We start from the raw sequence: 14,988 nt of genomic DNA on the forward strand, positions 1-14,988 counted from the left end.
ATAATTCTTTTACATGAAATCATCTGTGCCACAATTATTGGCACCCCTGATGTTAATACCCTTTTGCCAACAAGACAGCACGGAATCTTCTATAACATTTCACAAGATGGGAGAATACAGAGAGAGGGATCTTCGACCATTCCTCTGCACAGTCTCTCTAAATCAAGTCCTGGGTCCTCTCCAATGCACTCTCCTCTTCAGATCCGCCCCCTAGGTTTTCAATTGGGTTGAGGTCTGGGGACTGAGCTGGCCATGGGAGGAGCTTGATTTTGTGTCTGGTGAACCATTTTTGTGTAGATTTGGCCGCATGTTTAGGGTCATTATCTTGCTGAAAGACCCAGTGATGACCCATCTTCAGCTTTTGGACCGAGGCCACCAGATTTTGATTTAAAATGTCCTGGTATTTCAAAGAGTTCATGATGCCATGCACCCTAACAAGGTTCCCGGGGCCTTTGGAAGAGAAACAGGCCCACAGCATCACCGATCCTCCCCCATACTTCACAGTGGGCATGAGGTGCTTTTCCGTATACTCTTCTTTTGTGTTACGCCAGACCCACTTAGAGTGTTTCCTGCCAAAAAGCTCTATCTTGGTCTCATCTGAACAAAGCACACGGTCCCAGGACCACTTAGCGAACTCCAGACGTTTATGTTTATGCTTGTAAGTGAGAAAAGGCTTTTTCCGTGCTTGCCTCCCAAACAGCTTGTTGGCATGTAGATAGCGCCTGATGGTTGTTATGGAGACTTTGTGACCCCAAGATATTATTCTTTTATGCAATTCTCAGTGAGCTTTGGAGACCTTAACATCCTCCTCACTGTGCATGGTGGCAAGATAAACGTGCGTCCTCGTCCAGGCTTGTTTGCCTCTGTTCCAGTTGTTTTAAACTTCTTGATGGTTCCTCTGACTGTAGATATGAGCAGGTGTAGGTCGAGTGGCTATTTTCTTGTAGACATTGCCTGACTTATGAAGGTCGACACACATCTGCCTTACTTAAATGGTGTGTTCTCTTGTCTTTCCCATGTTGAAGAGTGGATAAGAGAAATAGGCCTCTGTGTCACGTCATATTTATACCCCAGGTAACCAGGAAGTGATGAATTACTAATTAAAGGTTCCTAGATACTCTGATCCACTTTATAAACTACAGTAGAAATGACAGAAATGCTTCAATTACATTTATTTTCTAGGAATTGTTAGGGGTGCCAATAATTGAGGAACAGGTGATTTTATGAAAAATAATGATTTCTTAGTCAGGGATTTTTTTTTTAATTCACTTGAGTTAAAGGTTCCATTTTTCTACAATTTTCAGTGTGAGATTATGCTTCTGAAATAAAAATTGAATTTATTTTAAGGCTTTTAACACATCTTAACGAGGGGTGCCAATAATTGTTCATAGCGCTGTACGTATATTTTTGGAGCCCTTGACGGGATATGTGTGTTTTCAGGTTGATTACCTCGGACCTCCAGCCTGCACTCCACCTGGTCCTCTCCTAATTCGTTTACGGCCTTGCAGATGTACTGCCCCCCGTCAAACAGGCTGGGCTTACGGATGTTCAGAGTCAGCACTCCCTGGTTGTTCTGCATGAGGAACTTGGGATCTGCTCCAATTATCATCTTATTCTTCATCCAAATGATCTTGGGCTGGCCAAGAGAAGAGAAGATAGATAAAGAGGATAAGCAAAAGTGGATTTAAGGGTTTTTCCTTAATTGACCATTAGCTGCAGTATAGTGCCCTAAGGTTAGATGAATCTATCTACATGCCTAGACACACACACACACACACACACACACACACACACACACACACTTACTCTGGGATAGCCACGGACAGCACAGCTGATAGCAGTGTTGTAACCTGCAACGACAGACCTGTCCACAAGGGGTGTTATAAACTTGGGAGAGCTGCTCATGTCTCTCTCTTTGAATGGCTGTGGCTTATAGTGAAGACCTAGAGGGGAAAATGTAGAGAGTAAAACAAAAAAAACAAAAACAGAATCAGTAAAATAACATCAGTAAATTTCAAAGAAAGGTGATTCCAAGACTAACAGTAGACGTTAACACCTTACATATGCCACAGGGCGCACCTACAGTGACCTGTTCATAGCTTGTTTATGGTCATGTTATTTAGCAGGGCACAAATGCAGTGTTACTGACTACTTACAATATGAACAAGGTGTGTGTCTTTATGTACTAAATAAACCTAAATAGTCCTATTCAGATGGGATGGTTTTCAGGGGTAGGTGGAAAGAGGTGGTGTAATGCCAGTTTACCACAGGACATTTGGATAAGAAATCTTAGCGTAAAACCTTTACTCTAGAAATAACTATAAAACATGTCAAAACATTTATACTGGTCGTTATTTCGTTTACCCTAAACATCTGTCTTGCTGTCTTTTACCGGTTACCATTAGCTTGGGAATTCACAGCCAACAGTCAACTTCACTGCATAAAATCACACTTTATTTTTAAATGTTCTTTAGTTGTACACTTGAGACAGGAGAGTAATGTAACATATCAGCTTGATTTGCAGTGGTGGACAGTAACTAAGTAAATGTAATTAGTTATTGTACTTAATACTTTTTTTGTGTATCTGTACTTTACTGAAGTTTTTACATTTTAGATGACTTTTTACTTTCATTCCACTACATTTCAAAGTCAAATATCTCACTTTTTAGTCAACTATATTTTGAGAAATCTAAACCTTTTGGTTTATGTGTGCATAAAAATTTAACATGTCAAAACGAAAGAAGCATGAAGGAAGAACACCAATCAGGACACAGCGGTCACTCAGTTTTGAACTCATTTTGACTTGTTGGACATACAGTTGTGCAGCTGTGACTGGTGTCTGTCTTTTTTTTGCTGATCTTATACACTAATTTATTTCATTTTATAGTAAATTAGTTTGGGCTGGTTTATGTTTATCAACATAAAGGAGAACTTATTTGTGATCCTGAGTTTAAAACAAGTTATTATTAAACTTAAACTTGTAACTAAGATACAAATAAATCTTAAACTGAAACTTTGCTTGTGTGTAAAAAAGTGATTTCAGAGCCACTCGGTTCTCCCTGATGGAAACTGTTTACCTTCAGTGTTTTGTGCTTATGATCATTTTAATAGACGTCAGCGTCAATAATTAATGACGTTCTATTAAAAGACTGGTTCAGTGACATAATGAAGCGAGTCTTCTTACAAAAATGGTAACAGAGTCATAATTAATTTTTTTGTACTTTTACTTTCGATACTTACGTACATTTGAAGGTAAATACTTTAGTACTTTTACTCAAGTGGAGGTCTAGAGTAAGGACTTCTGCTTTTACTGGAGTAATATTTTACCATGGGTGTCTCTACTTTAACTCAAGTACAAGATTTGTGTACTTTCTCCACCTTTGTTAATTTGAGCCAGAGAAAAAACATTTCAACTGCCTTTATACTTAATGAACTCCAATTCACATTGGATGATTTTCTACTGCTCATTTTATAGAAGGTAAAAGGCAGTGTAATCTTTACTGCTGTGGGAGTGCACAGGCAGTAAAAATTATTGACATGGTGAGTTTAGACAGTGCTAACATCACTGAGAAATGCTGATAAAAAATACAATTACCCACCTTCTCATGTAAAACTAACCCTGTCTGAATAAGGCTATTGACAAGTCAGAGATGGCATGGACAAAAAGGAAAATGTACTGTTGGTTTTCCAAAATATAATGATTAAAATGTTTTGGGAAAAAGGCCCAAATTTTGGACAACATTTCTGAGATGTTTCATAAAATATTTTTTCAGTCTCTCACAGTAATGACATTACTGTATTTATCATTAGAGGACGCTGTTAATAAATTTGTTAATAAATCACAGTTCGTAGCATTTGAAAATTGAGTTTTGATCGATTGGCCCCTCCCAGTCTTCCATGTGTTTTTTATTTTGGTCCAGTCCATGTGCTTTCTTTGTTTTGATTCTGTCCAAGTCCAGCCCCCTTGTTTTCTGACTCCGCCCTAATCGTTGCCACCTTGTTTTCCACCTGTATCCTGTTTTTTGTCATTATCCCTGTTTGTATTTAAGCCCTGTGTTTGCCCCTTGTGTTTGCTGGTCTTTGTATGTTTGATATGTTGGAATATGTTTGATGTTTGAAGTGTTTGTGGTGTTTGGAATTCTGTGTTTTGTTTCGTTATGTCTGTTCCTCCTGCTCTCTGACCCTGGACTGCCTCGACCCTGATTTTGGATTTGCACTTAATAAATCTTGCTTTTCACCGCACATGTCCGCCTCCTCATCGCTCTGCATTACAGATGCATATAATTCTGTCTTATTTTTTCCCCTTTTATGATCAATGCAGCTGCATAAGGAACAATTATAAATAGTGTGAAGAGAAAACGAATGAATTATTACACCAGCAACATATACATATATGCAAGGGTATCATGTCAGTGTCACTGCTAGATTGAGAGTGGACTGCCAAGAGCGGCTCTGCAGAGCTAAGATGGCCTACAAGGCAGGAATACACACACACACACACACACACACACACACACACACACACACACACACACATATCCTGATCCTGCACCACTCCTGTCCTGCAAATTTCTGGTATTTCTGGCACAGATGGTGTTTGCTCTAAAACTGCTGACTGAACTAATCATCTAATCAACAAGCCATTCCTAAGTTAGCGCATGAGGAGTGTGTGTGTGTAACAGCAAGTACAATAAAAAAGCACATGTGCATCTGTGGAACCTGTTTTGGCGATGACAGCCGTGTTCTTGCTAGCTCCTGCGTCGTCACTCAAGCCACAGATATTTTCACTGAAAATACGGAATGTGTATTCATTCCCCATCACCAGGTCAGAAACAGTGCAGCTGGGCCTGCGGTTGTGTTCATATACGGTGAACCACTCCTGTGCAAAACCACATACCGAGTTCACTATACAGATCATAACTCACGCAGGGCAGTGACAGTAACAACCAGAGGTGTATATGGCACACAATATTTATTATGTGCAGGAACTAGGCCTCTGCATGTTGTCGCTGTCAGGACAAAACTTCCTTTTTCCATTTCTATTTTTTGTTTTTCAGAAAAATTCCCAATTTGAACACAAGAGTTGTCCTTTACATAGTGTTCAAACTTTTGATGAATGGACCAATTAAAATGCTCCAAATTACTTACAAAAAAAAACTTGTTCTATTAACTGTTTTGAAGTTACAAATGTTTTTACTTCTCTTGTAAAGTTACTTTTTGGAGATTTTGTCCTGATAGCAACGATGTATAGAATATAGGACATGTTATTACATTTAGGTACTTACACATATATATATTGCATGTGGGAGATATTATTACATATAGGCACATACACATACATATTATATATATATATATATATATATATATAACATATATATAACATATACATATGCATAATTACATGTAATTATTTATAAATAATATATATGACATATCACATCCTGATAAAGTATAAAACCATTTGTGTGTGTTATCTGTCCTGACCTTAGCCTTCATGTCAGCCTTCTGGACAGTGTATCCAGTGATATCACAGTTGCCATTGTCTTTGGGGGGTTTCCATTCCAGAGCAGCATTAAAACCCCAGACATCAGTCACTGTGACAGCTACAGGGGGGCCTGGCTTCTCTGTGTCCATAAGGAGTGTGTGTGTATATGTGTGTGTGCGTGTGTGTGTGTGGGTGTGTGTGTGTGTGTGTGTGTGTGTGTGTGTGTGTGTATGTGTGTGAGTGTGTGTGTATGTGAGAGAGAGAGAGAGAGAGAGAGAGAGAGAGAGAGAGAGAGAGAAAGAGAGAGAGATTTGGGAAAGTGAAAGAGGGAAAAAAAAGACATCACTACACAGCTAAACATAGACGCAAGTGTCCTCATTTTAACGAAGACACAGGTTGCAGTGAGTTAATCGAAAGAGAAGGAGATGCAAAGACTGGGAAGAGAGCATGAGAAGGATAAAAGGGAGGGATAAACACATTTAGGGGAAGAGAGAGACAGAGAGACAGAAAGCAGTGTGAAGTGGGATGGGGGAGTATGGGGACGGGGTGCACAGTGCACACAAGAGAGAAAAAGAAGAGTAAAATAGAGAAGGAAAGATGGAAACGGGAGGATACATGATTATATACACACACTTCTATTCATCATCACCACTGAAAACTCTGTATCTCCAAAATTTGTGAAGGAAAACATTAATTTGTAATGGAAGTTAATGTTTTCAAATGATGCAAAAACTTAGACTTTTTTTTACCTACAAAGTGCCTTGCAAAAGTATGTAAACCCCTTGAAGTGTTACTCTGTAGCTCTTCAAAAGTGACTGTGAGCCTCTCTGTGGCTTCCCTCATGAATCTCCTCCTTGTTCTGACGTCTGAGTTCTGAGTTTTAAGGGACAGCATTGTCTAGGCAGAGCCTAGGTGGTATGACAGTGCTTGCCTTTCCTCACAACTGATCCACCAGCGCTCACTGGGATATCCAAACACTTGGATATCATTTAATAGCCTTTTCTTATTTGTACATATAACTTTATCTCTAATTTCCTTAGAATGCTCTTTGGTCCTCATTCATTCATAAACTGGAGTCACTGGAGTTTTTTTAAACACATCAGTGTCCCTGCTGGACTGAGAAGTCCACCAACAAAAAATATCCAGGCATCAGCATCCTGCGACCACTAATGAAGGACAAGAGGTTGTCCAAAACAAGTTGTGCAGCAGCTACTGTCTCTGGCTTTACATCTACAAAGTGGACCAATAAAATCAGTGTTTAAGAGAGTGGACAGTGAGTGGATGAAAAATTTCAGCAGCACTGCTGTGTCTGACCCACTCATACCAGCACAACACAGACTAACCTACCACCACCAAGTGAGTGTCACTACAGTGCTGAGAATGACCCACCACCCAAATACTACCTGCCCTGTGGTGGTCCTGTGGTGGTCCTATGGAGGTCCTGACTATTGACGAACAGGGTATCAAAGTATACAGAGAAACAGATGGACTGCAGTCTGTAACTGTAGAACTACACAATGCTCATTTATGGTCAGAGGAGCTGATAAAATGGACAGAGATATAGATGCAAGAAAGTATACTCAATGAAGTGGCCGGTCAGGGTATATACACACATACACAGACACACATATACCCACAGAAGGTAAAGGGGGCTGATATGTGAGTGTGCGTGTATTTAGCATTAATCCTAGATGTGCTGCAGGATGCTGCCAGCTCAGTGTGACTAAGTGGCTGCCTGGCTCATCAGAGCGGTTTCAGCACTCTCATTAGCTCCTCTCCCAGCGGGAAAAGGGAGTGAGGGTCCGTTAATCCTGTCCTAATCCTGTCCTACACCCGCAATAATCCCAATCATTCCCTGTGGAATAATCCTCACAGGCACTCTGACCTATCCCACCCACCGCTCCCCCACAAGTGTGAGTGTGAGAAGTCAGAAAATTCAGCAGGTGGGAAAACAGACGTTTTAGAAAATTTAAGCGACTATCAAAAAAAAATTGCCAACATGAATAAAGCTGAGCTGACACCCGTCTGTTTAAGGAAATGTTTGAGGAACTTTTGAACTTCACTGTAAAGCCACAAGTCCACTGCGTTCAAAGAAAAATCTGTAACCCATATTTTAAGCAGCGGTAGGTCACAAGAGGATCTTTTGAAAAGCTGATTTAGAAACTTGCAAGAGTAGTGAATAAATGACTCTCAGATAGCAAATCCACCTGACTCGCTATGATCTCAGTGATTTCTGAAATTAAAAGTCCTACCCAAGACACTTGAGTATATCTTAAACACAAGCAAAAATTTGGGCTATTCCCAATTATGAATTAAATTATATTGAGTCATACTTATATCCACATGTTCCTTTGAAGAACTGCACTGCTTAAAACAATATCTTAACAAATGTAGTATATCAAACATCTAAAACAGCTTCACTAGATTTAATGACAGGAAATCAGTTAAATAATCTCTAATGTCAAGATAAAAAATATTTGAAGTCCACTGACGTAGATGTAAGATGGCTATTTTTGCCGGGCCTTGCTGTGCATTCAGATCTACTGACTTCATACATGCCTGAAGGGTCTTTTAAATTTTAACATTATTAGAGGCAGTGAGTGTCTTCATTCCCAACACCGCTTACCTACGATTTGGATCTCAATGGTGGCTTTGTCCTCCATGTTCTCGATGTGCACAGACAGTGTGTACTCTCCTGAGTGCTCTCTGGTAGCTTGTCTGATGAAGAGGATGGAGTCCACCTCACTGTTGCGAACGTTGGCCAGTGATGAGTCCAACGGGGTCCCGTCCTTAAACCAGTTCACCACAGGGCGAGGTTTACCCTGAGGGGAGACATGAAGGTGAAAATGGGTGGAGATGCTGTGTGTCTGAGGCTCCACACAGTGTGCTTTCAGATACTGCTTAACAGCATCTGATGGCACTGGTTACTGTACCTATGGTTACTGGGGGCTGATTTGCAAAGATATTTCATGTTCACAATATAGGTCTGCAGGTAGATCTATATGGGATTTCCTTAATTAGCTGGATCAGGTGAGTTAGGTGTGGGACTGTGCAGGCAGCTAGATTTATATGGGATCTCCTTAAGCAGCTGGATCAGGTGAGTTAGGTGTGGGACTGTGCAGGCAGCTAGATTTATATGGGATCTCCTTAAACAGCTGGATCAGATGAGTTAGGTGTGGGACTGTGCAGGCAGGTAGATTTATATGGCATCTCCTTAAACAGCTGGATCAGGTGAGTTAGGTGTGGGGCTGTGCAGGCAGCTAGATTTATATGGCATCTCCTTAAACAGCTGGATCAGGTGAGTTAGGTGTGGGACTGTGCAAGCAAGTATATCTATATGGGATCTCCTTAATTAGCTTGATTGGGTGAGTCAGATATGACACTGTGAAGGCAGGTAGATTTATATGGGACCTCCTTAATTAGCTGGATCAGGCAAATTAGATGTGGGACTCTACAAGGAGGTAGATCTCCATGAGAAGGGCTGGTGACCACTACAGGCTCAGAAATGGACAATAAACAAAGAACAAAAATATGAAACTGCATAGTGGTTCAGTACATGAAATGATCAATGTGCTGACCTGGAAGGGAATGACGAGGTTGACCTTCTCGCCCACCTTCTTGATAAACTTAGTCCTCAGCTGCCGGGGAAGACGAATCTTTGGACGTTCTGGGAAGGGAAAAAAAGAAAGAACACAGGGCATGTATGAGCAGTATGTTCTCTGTGGTTTAGTATGTGTATACATGTAAATGTACAAGCACACAATAACATGGGGTGACTTTATTTATAATAATGACTAACAGGAAGAGAACGGAACATGTGAATTGGGATTATTGTAGATTTTCACACAGGAAAATAAATGCATGCATGTACAGGGATTTGTTACACGTAGGAGTGCTGTGGTTGGTTTATAAAGTTATGGATGTTTTGCTGAGTGCTATAATCAGAGCTTCAGGCCCACTTGATTGCTAAATCAATTAAATTGCTATATCTTTTTTCTTGGATGTTTATGTAAAGCTCCACCACGTCCTTTAAAACTGCTGCTAACGTAATATCTCTAACTTTGGAACACTAACTTCCAATTTTATTCTGTCAGCTGACAGACGCCCAGCCCACGTTGGGGAGGGAGAGGGAGGACCATCCTACCCATTCAGGGACAGCAATCTTGGACTGCTAACCATGAATGGCTATGGCATCATTGGGGAACTCATTATGTCCGAACTGAAAAAATACTTATATATATATTATATTTGTATTAAAATATGAGGATCTTGTGTTGATGCAGGGCACTGGTAGTAAATAATCTTGCTCCCATGGACAGTTGAGTGTAAGAAAAGAAAAGCAAACCATGTAGTGATTAAATGTGTCATGTTTTGGTTGTTTGTTGTTATTATGATGAAGACATAATATGCCTGTGGGAGAATGTTCATCCATAAATGAAACATTTGTGAGTGCGAATATGGAAGCAGAGTCCCTCACCAGTGATCTCTCTAATGGTAACTCCTTGCTTTATCTCAGCCGGAGGGCTGCGGCCAGCGATATTGACAGCTGACACCCGGAACAAATATTTCTCTCCAACCTGCAGCCCCCGAACACGATACATATTCTTCTCCACGGGGACCTCGTTGGCCTGCACCCACTCACTCCCTAAAACACACGTGTGCATAAATACATACACATGCATAAACAACCAAACAAATACACTTTTGCATTCAACTGAATAAAAATAAAGCCTTTTTCCTCAGGGGGCAACATCAGAACCCTCATGTGAAAAACAAATCACATGCACAAAAAGCCAAGAGGCTAATGAGCAGAAATGAAGACTGACATTTCACTCCTGTACATATAAATCCTGAGATGGTAGTGACGTCTACTTTCCTATTTATAACCTCAACGGGCCTGAGGCTAATTACTCAAATGTTATGGTACTGAAGACGCACAGACTGAGAGCAACTGTTTCTATGCAGATTTACTCAAGAATCAGGGCATCACCAGGCTGATGGCCTCTACTGCAAAGTGTTGATAAACACTGTGTATTCACATGTAACTATATTCACCAGGATATGAAAAAAAGCAGGCCTATCACATGAAAACAGTCCTAAAATCCTGAAACAGTCACTCTCACTCACGGACAATAAATTTGATAGAGGGCGCATGTCTACTCTTAGGCTTATGTCCAGAATCAAACAGTGCACTATATAGTGTGCCAGCCAATCTGTAGTGATGTTTAAATCGTCAATGAAAAATCCTTGATATATGATAAATGATGAGTCCCTATATCAGAGGTCTCAAATTCAATTTACTTGGCAGCCGACAGGCAGTCAGATGGTCTTCCGGGTAAAAAAATTTACATGTTTTGGTGTTAATTAAATCAATTAAATCAACTGAACATTCTCAGTAGAATTATATTGGACTGAATGTTAGGAAAATGATTGCAAGTGATGCAAAAAGTGCATTCCCAGTGGATTTGTTTGATAACTGCGTTCATTTCTGAATACTGACATGCTTTTTCTCCTGCTATGTCAACAATTAATCCACAAAGGCAGATTTAACTAATATATTGGTCTGACTTAGAATAATAGCAAAGTTAGCTGGAGCCAATTACAGTCACGCCTGCTCAGTGTGCAACGTTTACGCTGCATCAAGTTTTTGTATAAAAGATGCTTCTTGCATGCTGCGCTCTATTTTTACTTTAAATCTCAGGCTTATTACATACTAATGCTTAATATACAGTAACTACAGGGAATTTAGTGCAAATTTGTTGAGATATTCTTAGGTTATAGAAGTGTGTGAAAAAACTTTGGGCCCCTCAGTGGCCCCTGTACATGTAAGCGAGGCAGGTAGATAGCTAGATCACTTTATTGATCCCAGAGGGAAATTTTCTGTTGCAGTAAAAAGAAAATAAGAGCAAGATGAACAGACACAGAGTATTGCTGTAAAATAAATAACAGAATATACTAAACAATAAATAAAACAATAAACAATTAGGGAAATGTGTGATGCGTAGACAAAGTGAACAAATAAACAAACTACACAAAGTGGCAGCGCAGAATCAGGAATGACAAAAAGAGTGAACAAATACTGTTCCTTGCTACAGCAGAGTAGAATGCACCACCAGTAGGGGGTGGAGGGGGTGTGATGTATTGTTCAGGATAGCAGTGAGTTTATTGAGTAAAGGGTTAACATCATTATCTTTTTATAAAGTGTATTTGATAGAGCTACAAAGTCTGGTGTAAATATGTAGACTACAGACAAATGGGGGGCAGACATACTGTAGTACAACCCCAATTCCAATGAAGTTGGGACGTTGTGTAAAACATAAATAAAAGCAGAATACGATGATTTGCAAATCATTTTCAACCTATATTCAATTGAATACACTACAAAGACAAGATATTTAATGTTCTAATGGATAAACTTGATTGTTTTTTGCAAATATTCACTCATTTTGAATTTGATGTCTGCAACATGTTCCAAAGAAGCTGGGACAGGGGCATGTTTACCACTGTGTTACATTCAATAAGCGTTTGGGAACTGAGGACACTAATTGTTGAAGCTTTGTAAGTGGAATTCTTTCCCATTCTTGCTTGATGTACAACTTCAGTTGCTCAACAGTCTGGAGTCGTGTTTTGCGCTACATAATGCACCACATATTTTCAACGGGAGACAGGTCTGGACTGCAGGCAGGCCAGTCTAGTACCCGCACTCTTTTATCACGAAGCCACGCTGTTGTAACACGTGCAGAATCTGGCTTGGCATTGTCTTGCTGAAATAAGCAGGACGTCCCTGAAAAAGACGTTGCTTGGATGGCAGCAGATGTTGCTCCAAAACCGGTATGTACCTTTCAGCATTAATGGTGCCTTCACAGATGTGCAAGTTACCCATGCCATGGGCACTAACACACCCCCACACCATCAGAGATGCTGACTTTTGAACTTTGCACTTGTAGATGGAGCGACAAACTGTGTTCACTGACAGTGGTTTTCTGAAGAATTCCTGAGCCCATGTGGGAATATCCGTTACAGAATGATGTCGGTTTTTAACACAGTGCTGCCTGAGAGATCGAAGGTCACGGGCATTCAATGTTGGTTTTCTGCCTTGCCGCTTACTTGAAGAGATTTCTCCAGATTCTCGGAATCTTTTGATGATATTATGGACTGTAGATGATGAAATCCCTAAATTCCTTGCAATTGCACATTGAGAAACGTTCTTAAACTGTTGGACATTCCTCAACTTTCCCAGTCTTTTGTTGCCCTGTCCCAACTTCTTTGGAACGTGTTGCAGGCATCAAATTCAAAATGAGTGAATATTTGCAAAAAACAATAAAGTTTATCAGTTTGAACATTAAATATCTTGTCTTTGTAGTGTATTCAATTGAATATAGGTTGAAAAGGATTTGCAAATCATCATATTCTGTTTTTATTTATGTTTTACACAACGTCCCAACTTCATTGGAATTGGGGTTGTATTACAAAGTTTATAGATGATGTAAATTGTAATTTCCAGTTACATCGGACAAAACAAGAAAATCATACACAAATGCACGTAACTATAAATGTTACAAATGGCTAGTTACATAGCAATTTCAGCATATTTATATCCATGTCCAATATTTTTCATGCACATATCTGCTCATGGTGAAACATGAACATTTACAAAATGCAGAAATTGGGGCTAAATCTACCTGGACTAGGATTACACTTCTTTTTAAAGTGTTACAAATGTGGAAAAATGAATTAAATACACACAATCACCTACCTACCACTGGTATTAAATTATCTGCTTGAAATATCAGTCAACATCTGTCTCTGACGCTGATAACTTTCTTAAGCAATTAACTGCTAACACTGATAAAAATCCAATATCATTGTGCATCCCTACTTGTTACTGATGCTTTTAATACAAACTCTAACAAACTCTGACTCAACATTTAATCTCCTGCCTCTTAACTTAAATGTTCTAATAAAAAACCTTGTTATTTATCAACTTCATTAGCATTCACACTGACCACATCCTTTTCCACTTAGACATCAAATCTGTGACCCACCCAAACTCCTGGTTCTCACCTCCTTCAAGGCAGTACTCAATGATGTATCCATCCACCCCACCTGCACCAACCCTGTCTGGGGGGAGCCACTTCAGGGCACACGTGTTATCCGTGACATCATCCACCACCAGCCTGGTCGGCTCACTGGTCGGGGCTATAAGTGACAGGAGATGGAGAAAAAGAGAAAAAGAAGTGCACTTATTAAGCAGGCTTATGGGAGAATAAGGGTTTCTCTAATAAAACCTGTCTAAAGTATAAAAAACACAAAAAATTGCTGTAGAGCTAAAACACTCTACGCACCAATAGGCATGAAGGGTTTAGAGGTGGCACTGGGCTGGGAGACACCGATGCCATTAACAGCAAACACCCTCATCTCATAGAACACGCCCTCAATCATCTTCTTTGCCTCGTACACGGTCGACTCATAGATGTCGAAGTTAAGCTTAGTCCATCTCGATGAGCCCTTCTTCTTCCTCTCCATCAGATACCCTGGAAACAAGTTCAAAAAGCTTGTACTAAAACCAGATTCTTAACTAATAAATAAAATCTATTTTATTACATATTAAGTGTGGGATCATTGTTTTCAATAACACAAAAACTCAGCTTTTTTCAGAAAGCTGAAAAAATAAGGATTAGAAATGTTGATGATGAATGGAGATGATTCCATTATAAATACTTATAGATCATTACATATAAATCATTACAGGTAATTATTAAATAACCTTTGCTATTTTTTTTCTACTTCATAACTTCTTGCTCTTCCCAACATACTAGCTGCATGTTTTGGTGTCTGGTTTTTAATATTCCAATCTAAGGTATGTGTGTTATTGTTTACTAACAATACAAGTGATTCCAAACTTTCGAATGGTAGTGTATCTACAAATCTGTTCAATTTAAACTGAAATCTGTCTTTCCTCTCTGAGGCTTAAAACATCATCTCTAAGAATTCTGATAATTAGATTACAACAGTAGGAGCTCTGATCTTTATCTTCTCTTCTAGGGTTTGGTCTGTCAGGTGAAGATGCTTGCCTTTGATTGGGGCTCCACCATCAAATTTGGGTGGATCCCAGAGCATAGAGGCTGTATCCTCTCCAACTCCAGTGCATCGGACATTTTCTGGGGCATCTGGGACGTCTACACACAACACAACGCAGGAGGGGAGAAGAGAAGACCTAAATGTAAGAACTAAAGGAAATATATACTAAGAAAGTGAGTGAAAGATAGAGAAAGAGGACAAGGTAGGGTCAATCACCCAGGGTTAGTGTCTGTAGTTTGCTTCTTTAGTTTTACATTGCAGAAACAAAGACAGTGGAAGATAAAAACTTTCCAGCTTTGGGGCTGAAAACTGACATTATCAGATATCATGATAATTTTCATGATGATATTTCAGTAATTATTACTTCTTCATTCTCTTTCATGTGCCACAAGATTTTACCTCATTGCTTTGCCTTCATT

At 39.7% G+C, this 14,988-nt stretch overlaps 1 protein-coding gene across 2 annotated transcripts in view; it reads right to left on the minus strand.

The window, feature by feature from the left end:
* mybpc2a (myosin binding protein Ca) overlaps positions 1-14,988 on the minus strand; it is a 57,242-nt gene that overhangs the window by 3,172 nt on the left and 39,082 nt on the right. For both annotated transcript variants that reach the window (XM_017710369.2, XM_017710368.2), the window contains 10 exons: positions 14,563-14,667; positions 13,834-14,022; positions 13,553-13,687; positions 9,966-10,133; positions 9,067-9,155; positions 8,115-8,310; positions 5,488-5,627; positions 4,720-4,879; positions 1,807-1,943; positions 1,450-1,636 (listed from right to left, as the gene is read on the minus strand). In XM_017710369.2, coding sequence (XP_017565858.1) covers positions 1,450-1,636; positions 1,807-1,943; positions 4,720-4,879; positions 5,488-5,627; positions 8,115-8,310; positions 9,067-9,155; positions 9,966-10,133; positions 13,553-13,687; positions 13,834-14,022; positions 14,563-14,667 — 1,506 coding nt within the window. The remainder of the gene's footprint in view (positions 1-1,449; positions 1,637-1,806; positions 1,944-4,719; positions 4,880-5,487; positions 5,628-8,114; positions 8,311-9,066; positions 9,156-9,965; positions 10,134-13,552; positions 13,688-13,833; positions 14,023-14,562; positions 14,668-14,988) is intronic.

This window comes from Pygocentrus nattereri, chromosome 14 (assembly GCF_015220715.1).
Source record: "Pygocentrus nattereri isolate fPygNat1 chromosome 14, fPygNat1.pri, whole genome shotgun sequence".
In the NCBI taxonomy this organism is placed as follows: Eukaryota; Metazoa; Chordata; class Actinopteri; order Characiformes; family Serrasalmidae; genus Pygocentrus; species Pygocentrus nattereri.